Raw genomic sequence first — 23,956 nt, 5'->3', positions numbered from 1 at the left:
GATGGCCCAGCAGATTAAGAGTGACTGGAAATGAGTTAACACGATCAAATTGAGATATTAAAAAAAATATAGATCAGTATCATTTATTTGCAATAAATTGGGTTCTGGTGAAATCTAAGATGGCGGAAGTGACGTAAAATGGCGGGGAGGGGGTTGAAAGATTAAGTACCTCAATACCTTTTTTGACAAAAAAAACTTCCTTTTTGCAATAATTTATTTTCATTGAATAAGAGCGATGCCTGAGTTTTCTTTTATTTGGGGAAGGGGGGGGATGGGGGTAGTAGTTGAAGATGGGGAACAGAAGCTGTGCCTGAGGTGGAAACTCAGTGGCCGTTGGTCGGCTCCAGCTGAGCTCGCGGCGGATCGCGCCTGTTGTCCGTTGGAAGGGAGGGGGTGGGGGGGCAGTCGGGGGGGGGGGGGGGGGCGGCAGGGAGGGAGGGAGGGGGTTGTAGCAGCGCGCGCCGATTGGCTCAGACGGTGCTGTCACCAACAACAAGACAGGCCGGTAAGTGCAGCGAGGAGAGAAAAAAAAACCAAAGGCAGAGAGAGCGCTAAATAAGCACGGCCATGCCGATCCTGCACGGTTAATGCTGAAAACAAGGCCGGCGACGGTCACTGCTGCTGCAGCACAATCTTTGCAATGCTTAGAAAATATATACCCGGTAAAATAGGTCCGTTTTGTTTTTTGGGCAAGGGAGAGAGATAAATAGTGGGCACTGCCCACCAGCCTAGGCCTACGGCAGCCGGCCAATCGTATTCTGGAGCAGCATGGAAATGCAGGGGTATTAAGATTTGGGGGGGAAGGGGCGGGGGTTTTGAGCGGTGTTTTGGGTTTTGTGGTGGGAAAAGTAAGGTCATGTTTTTGTGCCTAGTGTTTTTTTCTCTCCATTCCATAGATTCTCATTCGTCTTTTAATAGTAGCGTAAAGAGTGTCAGAACAGATGAGGATGAAGGGCCGCCATGTTGCACCAGGAACTTTTCATGCAAAGGCATAAACCAACTAGGGAGTGATTTTTGTTTTCGGGAGGAAGGGAGGTATGTAGACTCTTTTAGCAACTGACGGAAGAAAAGATCGGTAGATTCAATGAACTGTCATTTTGCAAAGCGAAAGAGCACGGAATCTGAATGCAATCAGAAGGAAGGTTAAGGTGAGTTGGAGTCCCAAGACTGACGTCAGAATGTCATCTCCATACACAATTTGTAAATTGAGTTTCAAATCAAAATGAAATTTGAGGCTTGTCTAATGAATGGGCAGGTAAGACGATGTTTCCTCGCAGACTTAATTGAAAATTTCAGCGTTGAGATATTAGCTATTCTAAAACATTTCCACGAGGAACAGCAAGAGTGATCATAATGTACAGTGTAATGGAACATTTTCAAAGAAAAAGTTGCTGATTTGATATATATGATTAACAATTTTAAATATTCGCCTCTAAAAAAATTGAATATCTTTTTTTGCTTTTGGATTTGTTATATTTCCTCAAATATTAGTAAGGTTATTTGGAAGGACCAACTAATTGGGTTGAACTAAGGATCACAAGTGCCTAGTTCAATGCCTATTGTAATGGTACATATGGATATTAACGTTACCTTCCTGTTTGGACAAATTAAAAAAAATATATTGTGATTGGTATAATGAAAGAAGAGAGGGAATTAAAATGATATAATACAAATTAAGTCGAAATGCCAAAAAATAAGTAGATATCCCAGTGGAATAAGCAGAGCATCATGAACAGAATTGGGATCTTGGCATTACATGTGTTGGTGTAAATATATTGAACAAAGCATAAAATGTGCAAATATATGGTCCACCAGAGTCAATTTTACATTTGTTTTGCTATTTGGTGTTTTTCCTTGCAGTTATTGCACATGTGACAGTTTAAATTCTGTGGTTAATAAATTCCACATTGTACATTCCCTTTTTGAATATTTTGAGAAAACCCATTTAAGGAAAGAAATGTCTCTTGCCCCAACCATCCAAATTTAATTCCTGATATTTAATTGCATACATAGTATCTTTGCATGTTTTGAGCATCTTTGAATGAAAAATATCTTGGAATGCAGCTTTGCACCATGTGAATAAACTTGATCACTTGCAATGATTTGCCAGTGGATGTTTAGGGCATTGTTGATTATAATTCCTTACTGTTGGTTTCATTTCTTTAACTTGTAACTCCAAAATTTAACTTTGTTTTTGTTGCTTTTATATTCATGGCTTGTACCTGTCAAGCTGATATTGGGAATCTTCATGCACTGTCAAAGTTAACGTATGAAGTATAAATAGATTTTTAAAAAATGTTTATTCATATTCTTCAAGTTCTTCCCTATTTGGCATATTTATTAAGTGATTGGCCGAACAGTTCAACTTCAGCAATAGTCTCTAGTTTCTATAGCTTTTTTGATCCACATTAGAATAGCAATAGAAAGGCTCAATTTGGACTTTGAGCTTTGAGTGGAAAGTTGATCAGAATTGCAATGTGTAATTGCTATTGAAAGAAGCACTGATACATCTTGTGTGTAGAAAATAGGTGCAAAAAACAGACAACTGGAGGAACGCAGCGGTTCAAACAGAATATGTGGAGGCAAAAAGATGATTGACATTTCGGGTGGAGATAGTGTATCAGATCTCAAGGAATAGATTCAATCGTTGTACCCCCACAGATAGCTTGTGACTTTTCAGGATTTATCCTTTCTGACCTGAAAGTCGTATGTATAATTGGAATGTTAGTCCCATCCTGTTTTAAAACGGGAGAAAGTTAGCAAGAAAGCTTCTTAAAATAATCTGTATTACTACTTTTCTTTAGTTTTGAATTTTTAAATAATGTGATGGGAAATTGCCAGATGCTTTGATGCAAATATACCTTAATGTATATGACTGGTTGGAGCTATAGGAACTAGCTATAACCTAGTTTATTCCCATCGACAATTAAACTCAATCCATCTGGCTTCTATCTTTGTACCTTTTTGGCTAGTTAAATTTACCTAGTTTACCTAGTTAAATATTATTTTTCTATTTTTGTGATCAAAGCTTTGAAGGCAAGTCTAACGCTTATTGCCTTGACACTTTTCTAACACTGCCTTGAACCACCGGGCTTGGATGAGTAATTGAAGGTTTTTCCACAGTGCTGTTGGCAGGGAGTTCCAACATCCTTATCCAGGAACAGAAAAAGATACATTTGGAGTTAATTTCCAAATCAGGATGCCGTGCAACTCGGAGGGGACTTGTTCCAATATGCCTGTTGCCCTTATTCTTCACAGTAAGAAGAGGTTAAAGGCTTGAGAAATCCTGTCAGAACAGTCTTGGTGAGTAACTGCAATGCATGTTGTAGATGGTACACACTCTACAGCCATTATGCTAATAGCGGATGGAATGAATGTTTGGGGTAGTGGGTAGGGAGGCCCAATTATATGGACTATGTGTCCTGGATGGTATCAAGCTCCTTGATGGTTGCTGAGTTGAACTGATCTATGTATAAAAGGTGTTTCATTGTACTCCTGAATTTGAGTAAATTGTAGTCATAGTGCATATAAATGGGCCCTTCGGCCCACCAAGCCCTAACCATTATACACCCATTTTTGCCAGTTAATTTATTTGCCTTGCATTCACATCAGCTCTTCCCAGATTCTACCAGTGACCTGCACTCTTACGCACAATTTACATTGGGCTATTGACCTGCTTTGGAATATGTGAAGCAAACAAGAATACCCAGAAGAAATCCATACAGTCACAGTGAATGTGCATCAGTAGCATTGGGGGCAGAATTGAATTTGGGTCCTTACACCTGTGCAGCTGTAGCTCTGTCAGCATTGCCACTGTGCCTTGCATGTCATGGTTGCTTTATAGATGGTGGAAAGACTTTGGCGTGTCAAGAGGTGAATCACTTAATTAGGGTTCGTCATGACCTGGATCAAGCTGATGATGGATGGTTGTAGGACACAGCCCTTAAGAATTCTTGCAGTGATGTCTCAGAACCGGAGTGATTGATCTGCACCGAGCACTGCCATCTTCCTTTGTGAGAAGTATTATTCAACCCATTGGAGTGTTTACATCCTGCTGGCCTGTTTTCCTGGGGCTTCTTCATGCCACACTCGATCAAATGCTGTATTGATGCCAAGGCCATTCACTCTCCCTTTGCTTATGGAATATGGTTGTATGGTCCATGTTTAGACTGAGGCACTGATTCTATGGGCGTGAGGTGGTTTTGGTGAAACCCAAAATGAACAGAAGTGAGCAGGTTATTATTGAGTAAGTGTTGTTGGATAGCACTATTGCTGATGGCTTCCATCATTTTGCTGATGAATGAGGGTAGACTGCGTATTAATTCGTAAATTGGATTTGCTTGTATTTTGTGAACTTTCCAGAGTGTCAGGTAGATGCTGGAGTGTAACTATATTAAAACAGTTGGTTCTGCACATGTAGACCTGTCATCAACTTTGTGGAAGAGATCTATGGTTCCACCAGGCCTTCTGGGGAGGAAATGTATGACTCTACCAGACCACCATTTTTTCTACCTTGTGTAGAGGTTTAGTTTATTGTTGACGAATGTACTGAGGTGCAGTGAAAAGCTTTTGTTTGTGTGTTATCCAATCAAAGAAAAGACTATACATGAATATAATCAAGCCATCCACAGTGCACAGATCAAAAATAAAGGATACACCGTTTAGTGCAAGATATAACTTTGAAGCCCGATAAAGTCTGAATTAAAGATAGTTCAAAAGTCTCCAATGAGGTAGATGGGAGGTCAGGACCACACTCTCTAACTGATGAGAGGACTGTTCAGTTGCCTGATAACAGCTGGGAAGAAACAGTCCCTGAATTCTCGTAGGTATACAAAAATGCTGGAGAAACTCAGCGGGTGAGGCAGCATCTATGGAGCGAAGGAAATAGGCAAGTTTCGGGTCGAAACCCTTCTTTTTTAAACTATAGTATTTCTTCCCTGATGGGAGAGGGGGGAATGTGGTGAATCTGGTCCTTGATTATGCTTGCGACCACGCCAAGGTACCATGTAGTGTTGATGGAAGGGAGGCTGGTTTGTGGGGTGGCCTGAGCTACATCCACAACTCTCTGTAATTTCTTGCAGTCTGGGATGGAGCTGTTCCCAAACCTGATAAGATGCTCTGTACGGCGCATCTAGAAATTGGTGAGGGTTGTTAGGGACATGCTGAACTTCCTAAGCCTTTTAAGAGAGTAGAGGCGGTGGTGTGCTTTCTTGACAATGGCTTCGATGTGGCTGGTTTAGGACAAATTGTTGATGATATTTATTCCTAGGAACTTTAAACTTTGTACCATCTCTACTTCAGCGCCATCAATGTAGAACTGGGGTGTGTGTACTGCTTTGCTTCCTGAAGTCAATTGTAATCTCCTTTGTCATGCTAACATTGAAGGAGAGGTCGACACAAAATGCTGGAGCAGCAGGCAGCATCTCTGGAGAGAAGGAATGGGAGACGTTTTGGGTCAAGCCTGATCTGCTGATATACTCCTGCATTTTGTGTCTACCTTCGATTTAAACCAGCATCTGCAGTTCTTTCTAGCACATTATGGGAGAGGTCGTTGTCTTGGCACCAAGTTACAAGTTTCTCAATCTTCTTTCTGTACTCTGTCTCATCATTATTCAATATCCGGCCCACTTTGGTGGTGTTGTATGCGAACTTGTAATGGGCCTGTCCCATTTAGGCACTTTTTAGGCGACTATGCAGTAGCCACATTTTGTGGGTGGTTGCCAGGGAGTCACCTTCATGGTCGTGAGGAGTTCCCGCCTTCTGGGAACTAGTCACGGCCTCATTATGGTCGCTGCGAATTTTTCAACGTTGAAAAATTAGCGGCGACTAGAATGAAGCCGCCATGGAGAGTAGCGAGAATTCTCGTGCCGTAGGTGGGTCGCCAGGAAGTTGTAATGGGTTTGTTTGGAGGTCGAAGTTTCTCGTAGGTTGTAGCCGGTGCTGACCGGTGAATTTCATTGGCCCATTGGGGGAAAAAAACGTAAACAGTAGTTTTCAGAAACAAGGATAACCGACCGGTATTGTTAAATATCCGCCGAACTTCACAGCCGTGTATTTCTGGCTTCAAAGTTGTCTCCACTCCTTCTCCCTCCCTCTCCCTCTTTTAAACGACTTACCATACACTGTGGTTTAGCTGTCTTAATTACAGTGCCAACCTTGTTCATCGCCGTGTGTGTCTGTATCACATTGGCTTTGCACCCTGTGAACTTCACACCGACCGCACATCAAGCTGGTGAAGGAAGCGATGTGTGTGTGTGTGTGTGTTCCACTCTGACAGTTGTCATTCCAGTTGCCGTTTTTTTAGGCGACTGCCGGCAACTTGACAGTCACCGGCAGTCGCCAGAAAAAATCTTCTAAGTGGGACAGGCCCATAATGGTTTTAATTTTGAATTGTGTCTTCACCTATGAATTGTCCACCAATCGAGGAAGAAAATTATTAATCTACTGAATTCTTTTCAAATGTTATAACTTCAGTCCAAACATACCCCTTTAACCAACAGCTATAAAGAATATTTAGCCTAGTTTATGTATTCTGTGATCAATGTTTACCCTTTTGAGCCATTGTAGCACTTCTCCCCTTCCAATACTTTCAAAGATGTCATGCCCATAATTACACGTGGTACATCAGATTTTACGTTACATGAGCATTGCACAACTTAAAAAACATACCGCTTTTAATTTTGGTCTCTAGGTGTATAGCATGTTATCCCATTATTTTTGCATTAATATACTAAATTGTAAAACAATTAAATGATCTGTGCGCATAGCTACCATGATTAGTTTAATTTATTTGTCACATGTACCAAGGTACAGTGAAAAGCTATTTTGTTGCGTGTTAATCAGTCAATGGTAAGACTATACATGATTACAACCAAGCCATCAACCGTGTACAGATAATGGTAAATGGATTAAAATTTAGTGCAAGGTAAAGTCCAATTAATGATAGTCAGAGTGTCTCTAATTAGGTGGGTGATAGCTCTATTTGTTGATAGGATGGTTCAGTTGCCTGATAATAGCTGGGAAGAAAGTGACCCTGTATCTGGAGGTACATGTTTTCACATTTCCGTACCTCTTGCCTGATGGGAGAGGGGAAAAGAGGGAGTGACTGGGGAGAAACATATCTTTGATTAACCTAGTGGCCTTGCTGAGGCAGAGTGAAGTATAGGTGGAGTCAATGTTAGGTGGATGTTGGTTTGCATGATGGTCTGGGCTACGACCACTACTCTACATTTTCTTGAGGTCTTGGATGGAGCTATTTCCGAACTGCTGTGATGTATCCTAATAAAATGCTTTCTACGGCACATCTGTAGTAGTTGGTGGTGGTGAGTTGAGGTGATATTTACTACTATGAACTTGAAGCTTTCGACCACCTCTACTTTGGTGCTGTCAATGTATACTGAGATATGTGTACTGCTTCGCATCCTGGTCGATCACTATTTTGCTTATCTTGTTGACATTGAGAGAAAGGTTGTGGTCTTGATACCAGGTCACAAGGTTTGCAATCTTCTTCCTGTACTCCGTCTCTTCATTAATTGATATCCAGCCCATTCCAGTGGTGTCATCTGCAAATTTGTAAATTGGATTGGTACTTGGTTGCACAGTCGTGGGTGTATCAGAGTAAAGAAGGGAGCTGAGAACGCATCCTTGCGGAGCACCACAGTTGAGGATTATCGTAAAGGATCTTCTTGCGTATGGCGTGCACAACTTAAAGTTGTAGGACAACTTATTTTATTTTATTGTGCACACCGGGTTGATTGCATTCAGCGAAACTGGGCGGACCACGTGAAGGTTGCAATCTTCCACCCCATCATAAAGAATGATTTGTCCCCTATCCTCACTGTTTGTGGTCTGTTGGTCAGGAAGTCGAGGATCATCCATAATTAAGCCTTCTTCAGTCTGAAGAAGGGCATCTATCCGAAACGTCACATATTCCTTCTCTCCAGGCATGCTGCTTGCCCCGCTGAGTTACTCCAGCGTTTTGTCGTCTATGAAAAGGTCCGATGTAGGTGTCTCTTATCCAGGTGTTCTCGAGATGAGTGTTGGGCCAGGGAAATGGCATCGGCCGTGGACCTTGGTGGTGGTAGATGAACTGCAGAGGTTCCAGGCTGTTCAGCAGTCTGGATTTAATGCATTCCATAACCAGCCTCTCAAAGCACATTGTGACCGGGGCTGTAAAGACTATTGGATATGGTTGTCATTAAGGCATGAGATCTTGCTTTTCTTTAGCACTGGGATGATAGTGGTTTTCTTGAAGTAGCTGGGTGCCTCAGAATGGAGTAGGGAGAGATTAAAGATTTCCATAAATACTACTGCTAGTTGGTCCATGCAGTGTCTAAGGACGCAGCCAGGGACCCCATCTGGGCCAGTTTCTTTCCGTGGGTTCACCCTCAGGAAGGCCGATCTAACTTCTGCAACAATATCCTTGGGAAGAGGCATGCTTGAGTCATTGTCCCGCTGACCTTCTGTTCAATGCGAGCATATAAAGCATAAAGTTCTGCTGGTAGGGCCGCATTATCACCTGTGATGTTGCCTGACTTTACTTTGCAGCCAGTTATAGTATTCAGGCCTTGCCAGAGTCTGCGTGTGTCTGAATGATTATACTGGGACAAGTTTCATTTGGTATTGTCGCTTGGTATCCTTGAATGGTATTCCAATGACCACAAAGAGCTGTCTTGTACCACTTGGCACTTTTGGCGTATGCAACGGACCTGGTCTTCACCTGTGAATGTACCTCATGGTTCATCCATGGTTTCCGGTTGGATTGTCTTTGTCGGCACACACTCTACACATTTGTTGATGAGGTCAGTCATAGCAGTGGTGTACTCGTACAGATTGACTGCAGATTCCCTGAAAATGGGCCAGTCCACTGAATCAAAGCAGTCACATAGGATGCCATCTGTGTCTGCTGATCAGAATTGCACAACTCTCTGACCCAGATCCACCTGCTTCAGTTTCTGTTTGTCGGCAAGGAGTAGAAGCACAGGTAACTGATCAGATTTCCTGAAATGTGGCTGAGGTACAGAGAGGAAGGCGTTTTTTATTCATGTGTAGCAGTAGTCGAGGGTGTTCTGGCCCCTGGTGGGACAAGAGACATGTTGATAGTACTTTGGCAGTTGGACCCTGAGGTTGGCTTGATTGAAATCTCTGGCTACAATTACCAGGACTTTGGTGTTGTATCAAGACAGTTGACAACGGAGTACAGTTCATTCAGAGCAAGCTTGACATCCGCATGGAGAGGAATGTAGACTGCTGTCAGAATATCTGGGGCGAATTCCCTCGGCAGGTAGTAGGGATGGCACTTTAAGTCAGATGTTTCAGGTCTGGGGAGCGTGAGCTTGCCAGGACTACCACGCCTGAGCACCACAAGGTATTGATTAGAAAGTGAACCCCGCTGTCCGTGGGTTGTCAAAGGAAAGGAGAACAATTAACACAACATAGGATTGGAGTTTGCTCATTGTTCATTTAAAAATAAACATAGTAAAAACAAAATCAAGAAGGTATTGAGGAAATTGCAACGCAGGCTTCACATTTCTGAGCAAACCTGTCTGATCAGCATTGCCTTCCATCTTCCTGTACAACATCCCATATCAATTGAGACACAAAACTGTAGATGCTGGAATCTGGAGCAGAAAACAAATTGCAGTGGGTTGACCAGCATCTGTTTTAGTGAGGAGATGGCATTTGCAATGGACTGGTGTGATGGTGGGTGAATTGCAGTGGATCAAGATGCAGTGTCTGGGAGGCTAGAGTTGATGTGTATCATGACCAGCCTTGGGTCACTTGATTTATTTTGGCACCGAGATAATTGTGGTCATCAACTGTGAGTACTCCAGTTTGGAGTATGGAGGGGAATGATGTCCAATATGGGAAAGGTAATGATATTCAGATCATTCACTTCCCCAAGATTCACTCTTGGGAAGGCTGGTCTGATGTCCATGATGTTGACCATGGGGACAGGTGCACTCAAGGTTGAAAGTGTGGGAAATGTCATTTTACACCACACCCATTTCTCACACTATTGTGTTCAAGAAGGAACTGCAGATGCTGGAAAATCGAAGGTAGACAAAATTAATGGAGAAACTCAGCGGGTGCGGCAGCATCTATGGAGCGAAGGAAATAGAGTCCTACCTCCCAGTTTGGACCCAAACCGGACTATCGATACCGACTGGCTATCTGCCGCCATACACAGCAATTCTCCCACCGGGCACTGAGATCTACTCTCGCTGCAATGCGCCGGCACCAGCGGGACCTCACTTTGATTCTCCCGAAACTTCGGGCCTCACTCACCCACACACCTGCAACGGACCTATTTCCTTCGCTCCATAGATGCTGCCGCACCTGCTGAGTTTCTCAAGCAATTTTGTCTACTCTCGCACCATTTTGCCCGTTCCCCCTCCACAGATGCACCTCTCTCTGGCTTTTCATTGCATTCTTCTTTTGTCCTTATCAGATGCCCTTCCATCTCGAGTCTTAGTCTACCCATCTGCTAATCAGCCCCCCTCCTCCCCTGACATGTACCCACCTATCACTTGCCAGGCTTTGTTCTGAAATGTCACCTGTCCATTACATCCAAGAATGCTGCCTGACCCACTGAGTTACTACAGCAATTTGCATTTTATTCATTCCACTAACCTTTTCAAACAAGCATTGAGCTCATCAAGGCAGGAAATTGTGGACAATGATTCTGCTTTGTAAGACATAGAAACATAGCAACATAGAAAATAGGTGCAGGAGGAGGCCATTCGGCCCTTCGAGCCAGCACCACCATTCATTGTGACCATGGCTGATCGTCCCCAATCAATAACCCGTGCCTGCCTTCTTCCCATATCCCTTGATTCCACCAGCCCCTAGAGCTCTATCTAACTCTCTTAAATCCATCCAGTGATTTGGCCTCCACTGCACTCTGGCAGGGAATTCCACAAATTCACAACTCTGGGTGAAAAAGTTTTTTCTCACCTCAGTCCTAAATGGCCTCCCCTTTATTCTAAGACTGTGGCCCCTGGTTCTGGACTTGCCCAACATTGGGAAATTTTTTCCTGCATCTAGCCTGTCCAGTCCTTTTATGATTTTGTATGTTTCTACAAGATACCCGCTCATCCTTCTAAACTCCAGTGAATACAAGCCTAGTCTTTTCAATCTTTCCTCATATGACAGTCCCGCCATCCCAGGGATCAATCTCGTGAACCTCCGCTGCACTGCCTCAATCACAAGGATGTCCTTCCTCAAATTAGGAGACCAAAACTGTACACAATATTCCAGATGTGGTCTTACCAGAACCCTATACAACTTCAGAAGAACCTCTCTACTCCTATACTGAAATCCTCTTGTTATGAAGGCCAACATTCTATTAGCTTTCTTCACTGCCTGCTGTACCTGCACGCCAACTTTCAGTGACCAGTGTACAAGGACACCCAGGTCTCGCTGTACCTCCCCCTTACCTAACCTAACCCCATTGAGATAATAATCTGCCCCCTTGTTTTTGCCACCAAAGTGGATAACCTCACATTTATCTATATTATACTGCATCTGCCCACTCACTCAACCTGTCCAGGTCACCCTGCAATCTCCTAACATCCTCTTCAGTTTACACTGCCACCCAGCTTTGTGTCATCCACAAACTTGCTAGTGTTGCTCCTAATTCCCTCTTCCAAATCATTAATAGCCAGTTTTAGTCGAAGCCTTGACACAATCGATGGGTATGCATGTACATAAAATGTCATTAATGGGTACAGAGAAAGGTTATTGGAATATATGCACATATATATTTTTGGGGATATGGAGAAATTGCACTATGCAAAGCCAATTTTAACTAATCCAGAACATTTCTGACTCTTCTACTCTCCGTTTTAGCATGGAAACTGATGTGCAGCTTAGATTTGCCAGCACAGTACCTCAACCCTAAGGCAAGATCTGTTCAACTGGGGTTGTGATCTTTCCAGTTTAGCAAGTTGTGGAGCAATTCTTGTTTGTTTGTTTGTTTGTTTGTGTGTGTGTGTGTATGTTTTAAGACAATGTTGAAGTGAAATAATGGATTGAAATTGCTACTGTTGGAGAGACCAGGTTCTGACATTTTAAGCAAGGCTTACAAATATTAGAAAATGTTTCCGTCCACTAGATCTCGAAATATATTGCCCTTCTGTACTGTAAATTAAACTGTAAATTAAAAACTAGACAAAGGTATTGAGGCTCATGGTCTTAATGGAGTCACTAAATCAAAGAATAGCTTACTTAGAAGGAAGTATTTTGGCTAATTCGTTTCTGAAGGCTTCTTGACATTTCCTTTCTGGTCCTGTAATTATTTCTTCCATGTTCTAATCCATTTTTCCTATTGAAAGATCATTGAACCAGCATCCCTCATCCTGTCTAACTGTTTTTCAGATGCTAGCCATCCTTTGGTAAATAGTTTAAATATGCATCCTCTATAATGATGGCAGGATTAAAAAAACGTATTTCTAACTAGTTTGCATCTTTTATTACTTTCAAAATCTCCAACATAATGCATATTTCCTTGCAGCATAGAAAGGGCCAATTCCTCCAATTATTTCCTTGTAACATTCTCTCTCGCATAGCCATTAAATGAATGAATGAATGGATATTGGCCAAGTATGTACAAGGAATTTGCCTTGTTGCTCTGCTCGCAAGTAAAAATGCAGCTTGATTCTCCTGCCACCCAGGTACACGAGGGTTCATTTGCAGTAGCTTAATATTTGACAAACCAGCTCATCATTTGTTTCTCTACAATCATCAGAGCACCTAAGGAGACATTTATGGTCACAGAAAGAATATGCAAGTTCCACACAGCAATGGAGGTCTAAATTAAAGATTTGTTGCAGCTTTAGGGAAGCATTGTCACTTACTGTGCCACTCCAAGAGGTCTCTGCTATATGTAGAATAATCACAGCTTCTCAAATCGTTCATCATAGTTAATGCCTCGTCCCTGATTTATTATTCTAGTAAATCTTTCCTGCACCCTGTGCAAACCTTTAAATCCCTCTTTCAAAGGTTTGTGGACTAGAATTGCACTTTATATTCCAGTTGGTGTAAACTGTTGTTTACTGCTTTCTCAGCCTGCCCTGACACTCAGATTTATGTACAAATGCAATTAGATTTCTCTGTTCCAAAAATTGCTTGAGAATTGTGCCCATTATACCAGTGCCTTTCTTCATTCTTCCAATCAAATTGTGTCACTTTATAGTTCTCTACATTAATTTCATCTGCCCAGTTTCCTCCAAGTCCTTTGCTATCCTCTTCACTGTTGACTATGAATTCAACTTGATTTTGAAGCTCTTCTGTAGAATGTAAAGTCAATATCATTAACACACAACATGGAACACAACATTTTCAGGCATGAACTCTTGTGAGCAGTTTCTGGGCCAAAAACAAATGCTTACTATATTGCTTTGTAACCTAAGCTAATTTCCTACACATGCTATTACTGTCCTTCTTTCTTCAATTGGTTTCAACTTTGCTGCAAGCCTAATTATTTAGAACTTTATTACATGCTTTTTAGAACTGCAAAGTACATTGATTTTTTTAAAGTTTACCCACTATCCACCTTAATCTGATATGTACTTCCTGGGTTTATCGTGCTTTTTTGTTTCACCAAGGTTGTTTTGTGCATCCAGTACCCTTCCAATTTCCACCTTTGCTCTTGGCAAACCAGGATTCATCCCATCATGATCTGATGACAAGTTTGCATTAGGTGTGTCCCTGAGGTCGATGATTTGTGACAGCAGTTGCTTAATCAATAAATATAGATGGAAAGTATTTCCGGCCATGCTTCCTGCTTTTATGACTAGATCTTTACTCCTGCAAAAAAAACAATCTGCTTGTGGAACTCAGTAGGCAAGCAGCACATATGGAGACAAAAGGATGGCCTGTTTTGAGTCAAGACCTTGCATCAGAACTAAGAGTTCAGAGGGAAGATGACCAATTTGAAGAGGTGAGAGGAAGGGGTGTGGCTGGGGTTGGTAAGTGATGGGTGTTATCAGATGGAGTCACCAGGTGGGAAATGTGGGGTGGCGGGGTGTGGAGTTTATTAGGGAATGGGTTCTGACCATCTACCCTATCTATGCCTATCATCATTTTACTTCCATCAATCGGGTCTCCCCCGCAAACTCTCATATTCTGGAGAAAAGAATCCAAGTATGTCCAACCTCTCCCTGTAGCTCATGGTCTCTAATCCAGGCATCACTGTGGTTCACCTCCTCTGCACCCTTTCCAAAGTGTCTACATCTTTCCTGTCATGGGGCGACCGGAATTGCACACAACACTCTGAATGTGGCCTATCCAAAGTCCTATAAAGCTGCATCATGACTTCCTGATTCGGCACTACATCTTTCCTGTAATGAGGCAACCAGAATTGCACACAATACTCTGAATATGGCCTAACTAAAGTCCTACAAAGCAGCATTACGACTTCCTGACTCTTGTACTCAATGCCCTGTTCAATGCAGGGATTGGCCTTATTTGCTACTCTTATCTTCTCGTGTTTCCAGGGATTAATGGACTTGTATCCCAAAATCTCTCTGTACATCAATATTGTTACGTGTCATGTCGTTAACTTTTTCCCTTGCATTCAACTTCCCAAAGTGCAACACCTAATTTGTTCAGATTAAACTCCATTTGCCATTTCTCTGCCCATTTCTGTAGCTGATTTATATCCCCCTGTATACTTTGATATACTTCCTCACAGCCTGCAACCACGGCAATTTTTGTGTCATCTGTAAATTTACTAACCAATCCATTACATTTAGCCCTTTATTGTATTTGCCATAATCTGAAGAATCGGAAAGTAATCCGATGTAAATTACCTTAGATTGTTCCAGCATCTGCAGTTCCTTCTTAAACAGATGGGTATTAAACATTGTTTAATATTGGAATACCAATTTATAATTCACATAGGACAAACTAGATGGTTTTGATTTAAACTTAGTTCGGTCTGAAATGATTATGTAATTTATCAAATTGAACTTTGCTTTTAGTTTTGCTTAATCTGCAGTAGTTTATTATGACAGTGATGCACATTACTGTGGGGAATTTCAAGATTATGGGACAAAAAAAACTAACTTGTGTAGCAAGGCTGGTCTTACTATTTTGTACTAATGTCGTGCATGACTTTGTGTACTGCCGTGTATACTTTTTTCTGTTTTTAAGCTAATTTGTGCATACACCTTTGAGTTGGATAGTTACAATAAGTTGTTCATGATGAAGTGGCACAAAGGTAATGCTAGGCGATTTAGAAATCTTTCTTAGATGATTGGTAAAAATTATTTCAACTCGCCTGACAACTGTTATGTTCAACAGTTTCATTACCGTTTTGTTTTCTTCCTCTTAGGTGGAAAATAAGAAAAGATGGATCATGCCTGTGACTATAAATTGACAGTGGGTACCACTCTGCCCTTTAATAATGCGCAACAATTTTCAACTACACTGGGTTTCAATGTTTCAGAGAGCAATGGGCCAAGCAGCAGGACTGGTCAGAACATTTGTGGAAGAGAAAACTCTAATCTTCAGGATGGTGGTGGTGTTCAGCAGTCCATTGATTCACAGGATGATGCAAAACCTACATTTAATGGACATGCGTCAGCACGATCCTATATTCCACTACGCAAACTGCAAGATTTAGCTTCTATGATTCCTACTGGATTCTCTGAGCCTACAGAGAAAAAACAATGGTCTGAGTCCCTTGAGAATTCTATGACCCAGGACTGTTGTACAATTGACAGAGTTGGTCACTCTTGCTCAGAAACTGGTTTTCCACTCAATGCTTCACCAGAATTGAAGTTAAAAATAACTAAATTGGTTATGAATGGAAAAATGATGTTTGAATCAAGCATTTGCAGTGAGATGGAAAAAGAGGATGAAAAGGATTCTGAAGAGCAACTTGCTAACATAAAAGAGGTAGAAATACCAGAATTCCACAGAGCAAAAAGAATGAGAAAGAAAAATATTAAATATAGTCCTTCCCATGAATCTGAACAGAAAGAAGACAATCCAATGGATTTTTATTCTTCAGTTTCTGTGGAACAAAAAAAGAATGTAAGTGTTGTTTATTTACAAATTGAGATTTTCGTTAAAATTAGTTTGTATGGAACATATATGAAGCCATTGGTCGATTTTGCAAACTAAACCAAATGTTGCTTATTTTGTTGTGAGCCTCTGTAACCTTGGTGCTATGGAATTATGAAAGGTATATTGCATCCTGGCAAGTCCTTTTTTAATGAATCAATTACAATGAAAGGAATGGCATGTATGATCTCCTGATGTAAATAAGAGGAAGAGCTCCATCCTGGGAGTTGTAGTTTTGCACATTATTTTACCTGATGCAGACTTTATAGTGATAATCAAGGCAGTTAAGATCTGAGTTAACTGTTAGGTTCAAATAGTTCATGTGAATATGTTAGAGTGCCCTCCATAATGTTTGGGACAAAGACCCATCATTTATTTATTTGCCTCTGTATTCCACAATTTGAAATTTGTAATAGAAAAAAATCACATGTGGTTAAAGTTCACATTGTCAGATTTTAATTAAGGTCATTTTTATACATTTTGGTTTCACCATGTAGAAATCACAGCAGTGTTTATACATAGTCCTCCCATTTCAGGGCACCATAATGTTTGAGACACAGCAATGTCATGTAACTGAAAGTAATCATGTTTAGTATTTTGTTGCATATCCTTTACATGCAATGACTGCTTGAAGTCAGTGATTCATGGATATCACCAGTTGCTGGGTGTCTTCTCTTGTGATGCTCTGCCATTCCTGTATTGCAGCCATCTTTAGCTTATGTTTTGGGGCTAGTATTCTTTGGTTTTCTCTTCAGCATATAAAAGGCATGCTCAATTGGGTTCAGATCGGGTGATTGATTTGGCCACTCAAGAATTGCCCATTTTTTTAGCTTTGAAAAACTCCATTGTTGCTTTAGCAGTATGTTTGGAATTATTGTCTTGCTGTCGAATGAACCGCCGGCTAATGAGTTTTGAGGAATTTATTTGAACTTGAGCAGATAGGATGTGTCTATACAGTTCAGAATTCATTATGCTACACTACTGTCAGCAATTGTATCATCAATGAAGATAAGTGAGCCAGTACCTTCTGCAGCCATACATGCCCAGGCCATAACACCCCCACCACTGTGTATCACAGATGAGGTGGCATGCTTTAGATCTTGAGCAGTTCCATCCCCCCTCCATACTCTTGCCATCACTGGTATAAGTTCATCTTCGTCTCCTCTGTCCACAAGACCTTTTTCCAGAACTGTAGTTGCTCTTTATGTACTTCTTGGCAAACTAACCTGGCCATCCTATTTTTGTGGCTAACCAGTGGTTTTACATCTTGCAGTGTAGCCTCTATATTTCTGTTCGTGAAGTCTTCTGTGGACAGTGGTCATTGACAAATCCACACCTGACTCCTGAAGAGTTTCTGATCTGTCAGACAGCTGTTTGGGGATTTTTCTTTATTATAGAGAGAATTCATCTGTCATCAGCTGTGGAGGTCTTCCTTGGCCTGCCAGTCCCTTTGCGCTCACCAGTGCTCTATTCTTAATGATGTTCCAAACAGTTGATTTTGGCAAGCCTAAGGTTTGGCTGATGTTTCTAACAGTTTTATTCTGGTTTCTCAGTCTCATAATGGCTTCTTTGACTTTCATTGGCACAACTTTGGTCCAAATGTTGATAAATAGCAATAAAAGTTTCCAAAGGTGATGGAAAGATTGGAAGAAAGACTAGGTGCTGAGAGCTCTCTTATACCTGCATTAAGGAGGCATTTAAACACACATGGGCAATTACAAACACCTGTGAAGCCATGTGTCCCAAACATTATGGTGCCCTGAAATGGGGGGACTATGTATAAACACAGCTGTAATTTCTACACGGTGAAACCAAATGTATAAAAATACCCTTTAATAAAATCTGACAATGTGCACTTTAACCACATGTGATTTTTTTTCTATTACAAATCTCAAATTGTGGAGTACAGAGGCAAATAAATAAATGATGGGTCTCTGTCCCAAACATTATGGAGGGCACTGTATATGTTTAAGCCATTGAATGATTAAGAGGTTTGTGTACGGTGGAGTGCTGGGATTAAAAAATGAGATGTAAGCACAAGGAACTGCAGATACTGGTTTACAAAAAGACACAAAGTGCTGGAGTAACTCAGTGGGTCAGGCTTCATCTTTAGAGAACATGAATAAGTGACGTTTTGGTTCAGGACCCTTCTTCAGACTGCTTATAGTAGGGTGTGAGAAAGCTGGGAGTGAGGTGGGAGTGGGACAGAGTTTTACAAGTGTTTGATGGATGCACATGAAGGGGGTCATTGGCACATGGCCAGACACAGGCCATAGATGAAATTACAAAAAGTGTGAGACAAGGATAGAAGATGCATGAAATGTTAAGCCAGAGGAAGGAACATGGGTGGGAGGGGAAAGGGAGAGTTGGATGTGCTTCCAGGTGAGGCATAGGGTAGAGATAGGAGAGGAAAGGGATGAGGGGATGGAGGTATGTTTGTAACTTAGTTAAAACTGGGGAATTGAATGTTCATAGTGTCGGGTTGTAAGCTACCCAAGCAGAACCCAAGGGAAGGGGAGTTAAAATTGTTAACAACAAGTGATCCAGCAGACCTTGTGTTCAAAAGGGAACTGCAGATGCTGGAATATCGAAGGTACACAAAATTGCTGGGGAAACTCAGCGGGTGCAGCAGCATCTATGGAGCGAAGGAAATAGGCGACGTTTCGGGCCGAAGTTCCGAAACGTCGCCTATTTCCTTCACTCCATAGATGCTGCTGCACCCGCTGAGTTTCCCCAGCAATTTTGTGTACCATCCAGCAGACCTTGGTGGCTGAGCATAAGTGTATGGCAAAACGGTTGCCAAGTCAACACTTGGTCTGACTGATGGAAAGGAGATCATTTCGGGAGCACTAAATTCAGCATATGAGGTTAGAGGAGGTGCACGTAAACCTCTATCTCATTTGGAAAGATTGCTGCGGTGCCTGGATTGATAAACTGACCATTCTGTCCTGAACCTCCTCCATTGGCCTAAGTGAGGCCACATGCAAAGTGGAGGAACAGCACCTCATATTTTACTTGGGTAGCCTAGAACAACGGTATGAGCCGTGCATTTCTCTGCCCCTGCTATATTCCTTCCTCTGGCCTCATATTTCATGCCTCTTCTAACCTTGTCACACTTTTTTTGTCTTTTAAACAGGTCTTTGTCCAATCTAAACCTCCTTTCGCCTCATCCACCGATCACTTGTCAAACATTGTCCTTCCCCACCTCTCTTACAGCTTCACCCCCCCCCACTACAATCAATCTGAAAAGGGGTTCTAACCCAAAACCTCATCTATCCATGTTCTCCAGTGATGCTGCCTGCCTGGCCCACTGAATTGCTCCAGCACTCTTATTTCTTTTTTAGGAAGTGAGATGTTTTGCTTGAGGCATGAATTTCACAGCAGTGGGCAGTGTAGTCTGTGTAATAAGATACATTTAGAACTGGTATTTAAAAAAAACTTCTTTATTGATGTATCACTTAAAAGTGCGGTACTCAAAGATTTATATAGCATATCTTACTGCATGTCCATTAAAATTATATATATAGCATTTCAGCATTTTTTTTGCCAGAAAGTTGTTTTTTGATCCAGTTTAAAGTATGGCTACATCCTATATAAATCTGTGAGAGTATAATTCCTGTTTAAGAAGGAACTGCAGATGCTGGAAAATCGAAGGTAGACAAAAATGCTGGAGAAACCCCCCTGTTGTTTATGACATTTGAGTTTCATGTCACATGCCAATGTTGAAGTTTTATTTTTGCATAAGTGTTACTTCTTCACCAGATACATTGAACAGTGCAATGATCCTACTGTGTATCTCCTGGGAGACAACATGTACTTGTTTCGAGTCTAGACAAAAATCTTTTCTCGTTTGCATTCTCTGCTTGTGTGCTACTCGGCCAAGTTTGTGTATGCGCTGTATCTGTCTCTTTTAAACCCATCGGCTTTAGTTTAACAACTTCATCATTGCTTTCTGAAAATAGAACCTTCAAATGTGGGTTTTCTTTAATAATTATTTCATAAGTCATAGAAGCAGAATTGGGCCATTCGGCCCATCGAGTCTCCGCCACACCAATTCTATCTAGGCGTTTCACTATTCGGTAAGTTTCAATGAGGTCCCTCCCTCATCCTTCTGAACTTCAACGAGTACAGGCCCAGTGGTGTCAATTGCTCATCATATTTTAATCCAATAATTTCATGCTGATTTTCTTATGTATCATTTGCCAATTCATTTTGTTCCAGTTTATCTCTAAATACCCATCATTAATCTCGCTCGTTATATTTCGTTTTTAATATAAAAAAGGGTGGTATAATTTTGAAGAGGCCTAGAGACCTTGTGCCCTGTTAATAATTTGGAATTCAGAAGTTTCCGACTAAGCGCCCTTTTATCAGTGTTCCTTTTAACCCATGTCATCTCTTCCATCACTTTTTAGAGTATTCCTCTCCTTCAGTTAGGATTGATTTAAGTAATCCCCACAACAGTATAGCTACATTTCCAAACAGGTTCTTAACAATTCTGATACATTTTTGTTACTATTCTAAGTCATTTGTTATAATATTAGTCCAACTAAGGTAAACATTTTGGATTAAATTAGATATTTACACTTAGCCAGTTGTGAATCTTTGGAATATTTTGGATGCTATGGAAGCTTTGAGAATAATCAGAATCCCCAAGATCAGTATACATTTTTTTTTGACAGAGATGAAGTGAAAAGATGTGGAAATCAGCAGCCATGAACACATTGAATCACAGAAATTCCCATTATTTATTTTTCTCTCATAGGTCCATAACATGCATAACATTTGTAGCCATTAATGTGAGCAGGTATTATTTTTAAGTAAGATAATTCTCATTATTTTCCAAACTTTTCTTTAGAGTTGCAGTTGGTGCAGGATATGAAAAATCAGGTATTTACCATTTGGGATATTATTATTTTAGCTGTTGTCGAGATGCATTATTTACAGAATGTTTTGGGACCATTTCCTGTGCATCCGGCACCCTGCACTGTTACTGCACTCCATGTGGAGTCCAACAGCAGAGTCTGGATGTGCTGGGGTTCCCCAAACATTGAATGAGTTTCCTTTCATTTGAATGACAATTCCAAACCTGGAGTATAAGCAAATTATTTTTTTTTTTTTAATTTACAAACTACAAATCATTCTACCAGACATTTAAACACCTTTTTTTAATAAAAGTGCCTACCTATTTTGATAGCAGACGAGGCTCCACTTCTGCCAAAGGTGATATTCTACAGAGGTGACCTCTGTGATGTGGTGCCTGAACCAGTCATTTGTGTGGCCCTGCTTCCTTGTTCTCAGTTTGGAGAGTTAGCACACTCTGCACTTCAAATTCAGCCCAAATAAATGCAGATGGACAGGGCCACAGGTAGTGAATATGGACAATGAGCCAAACCCAGTTTTTAAATTGGGTCGCTGTAGATCAGGGTTCCCAACATTTTTCGTCCCGTTTACCCCAGGCAACTTTAACAGCACATAACAATGTTATTTCACTTATTTATGAACAACTAATGATGAACAGAACCGGAATACCAGAACCAAACACAGTCAGTCAATGAGAAAAAATATGTACAAATACAGAATCAACAAATTTACCCCCTGAACCTGGGGGTAAATTTACCCCCAGGTTGGGAACCCTTGCTGTAGATGGTCATGATTGCTTGAATAATGCAGGAACAGTGTATAGCCAAGTGATGATCTCTCCCAAGGAGCATTTTTAGTAGTGCCATAATGACAAGTGCTGAAAGAAAATGGAGCTCTATCAAACACTCTTGGAGGGAGAGGGGGGGGGGAGGGGAACAAAATGAATGAGTATTCATAATGATGAAGATTGATTGACACAAGGACAACTGATATGCTATAATAAGATAGATTAGATTAGATTCCTTTATTTGTCATTCAGACCTTTTGGTCTGAACGAAATTTCGTTGCCTGCAGTCATACATATGATAATAAATAACAAAACACACAATAAACACAAATTAACATCCACCACAGTGAGTTCACCAGGCACCTCCTCACTGTGATGGAGGCAAAAGTCTTAAAGTCACTGTCTCTTCCCTCCTTATTCTCCCTCTGCGCTGAGGCGATATGTTGTTACCCCACTGGGCGATGGTAGTCAGTCCCGCGGCTCAACCGAGCTCCGCGAATGGGCCGGTTCAAGCTCCGCGGCCCGGGGTGGTCGAAGCTGCCGCCCTCTAGTCCAGCGGAAGCAACTATTGCTGCGGGAGCTCCATAAAAACAGGTCACCAGCCTGTGACCTGCGAGCTCCCTACGATGTCGTCCACTGGCCCGCGGCCGAGCCCCGGATTCAGGTCGCCGCCTCAGCCACCGGAGCACCGCCTCAGCCCCGAGTCGTGCCGCCCTCACCAGAGCACCGCCTCAGCCTCGAGTCGGGCCGCCCTCACCGGAGCACCGCCTCAGCCCAGAGTCGTGCCGCCGCCACCGGAGCACCGCCTCAGCCCCGAGTCGGGTCGCCGCCACCGGAACGCTGGTACGCCGCCACAGCTCCGAATTCGGCCAGCCTCGCGTTGGTAAGTCCTGGCTGGCTCTGCTTCCGGAGCCTCGAGGTCGGTCGCAGTTGGAGGTCGCCAGCTCCGTCATTAGGCCTCAGCGCAGAAGGAGGCAGAGAAGGGGGATACGACAAAAAGAGTCGCATTCCCCCGAAGGAAGAGGCAAGAAAGCATGTTTCACCCCCCCCCCCACACATAACAAAACTTAATAAACTAAAATTTAACTAAAACAAGACCAAAAAAAAAAAAAACAACAACAAAAAAAAAAAGTAAAAACAGCCGGACTGCAGGCGAGCCGCAGCTGTTCAACAGCGCCGCCACTTCCGGATAAAAGAATAGGCTAAGGTGTATCCTCAAACAGATGATGTACCCCTTGACAGTGAAGGGTGTTAAGTGTGAAAGTAGAGGAGTAACCGTTGGGAGGAAATCTATGTTGGAGACAGGACAGTTATAACTATACAATTTATGGCAAAAACAATGAGCTATAGAAACATAAAGCACGGCTCGTTGGCCCAACTCGGCCATGCTGAATAAGATGCCATCTAAGCTGGTCCCATTTGCCTGTGTTTGACTCGTATCCCTCTAAACCTTTCCATGTACGTCCAATGTCTTTTAAATGTTGTTATACCTGCCTTAACTACCTCCTATGGCACCTCGTTCTATATTCCCACCATCCTCAAAAAGTTGCCCCGGGTTCCTTTTAAATGTTTCTCCTCTCTCCTCCACCTTAGGTGGATGATAAATGACTAGTCATCTTTGTGTAAGATGTAGGAAAGCTACTAGTTGACATAATTGGAGTATAAATAAATAAATGGGGCCTACACAGATTGAAGAGAATTGATGGATTTTATGAACAGATAAGTGCTGGAAGTAAACATAACGTATGGATTTATTCATATCTATTCCTGATAATCAGTTGACTGGTATTTCAATTTAACAATATTCCCGGAGACCATGTTTGAGTTTGCACTTTATTCAACTGATGTTAATGTGCAAGAAATTATGTAAATAAATAAACGTACCACCTCTTCTCTCGCTTCCACCCAGGGACCCTAGCAACCCTTCCAGGGAAGACAGAGGTTCATATGCACATCTTAAAATCTTGTTTATTACATCGGTGCTCCCGATGTGGTCTCCTTTACATCGTGAGACCAAGCGTAGACTAGTCAACTCTTTCGTCGAACACTTACAATCTGTTTGGCAAGATTTTAATCACCCAGTTGCTAACCATGTTAATTCCCCAATCCATTCCTATACCAATCTAAAGCTTTCCATATCTACAATTTAAAACACGAGGATAACGAGGGAGAAGGTAGGACGGCTCAAGGATAAAGGAGGGAATTTGTGCTTGAAGTCTGGGGATGCCGCAAGGTACT

The 23,956-nt window shown here is 41.8% G+C and overlaps 1 protein-coding gene across 1 annotated transcript in view; it reads left to right on the top strand.

Moving 5' to 3' along the window:
- The first annotated feature begins 511 nt into the window (after positions 1-511).
- Positions 512-23,956, top strand: part of LOC116978386 (histone-lysine N-methyltransferase NSD2-like) — a 115,334-nt gene continuing 91,889 nt past the window's right edge. The window contains exons 1-2 of the mRNA XM_033029504.1: positions 512-1,148; positions 15,338-16,041. Of these exons, the coding sequence (XP_032885395.1) occupies positions 15,355-16,041 (687 nt within the window). The 5' untranslated portion in view covers positions 512-1,148; positions 15,338-15,354. The remainder of the gene's footprint in view (positions 1,149-15,337; positions 16,042-23,956) is intronic.

This window comes from Amblyraja radiata, chromosome 11, assembly GCF_010909765.2.
Source record: "Amblyraja radiata isolate CabotCenter1 chromosome 11, sAmbRad1.1.pri, whole genome shotgun sequence".
In the NCBI taxonomy this organism is placed as follows: domain Eukaryota; kingdom Metazoa; phylum Chordata; class Chondrichthyes; order Rajiformes; family Rajidae; genus Amblyraja; species Amblyraja radiata.
Note: the sequence above shows the minus strand (reverse complement) of the source record. Positions and strands in the feature narration are given on the sequence as shown.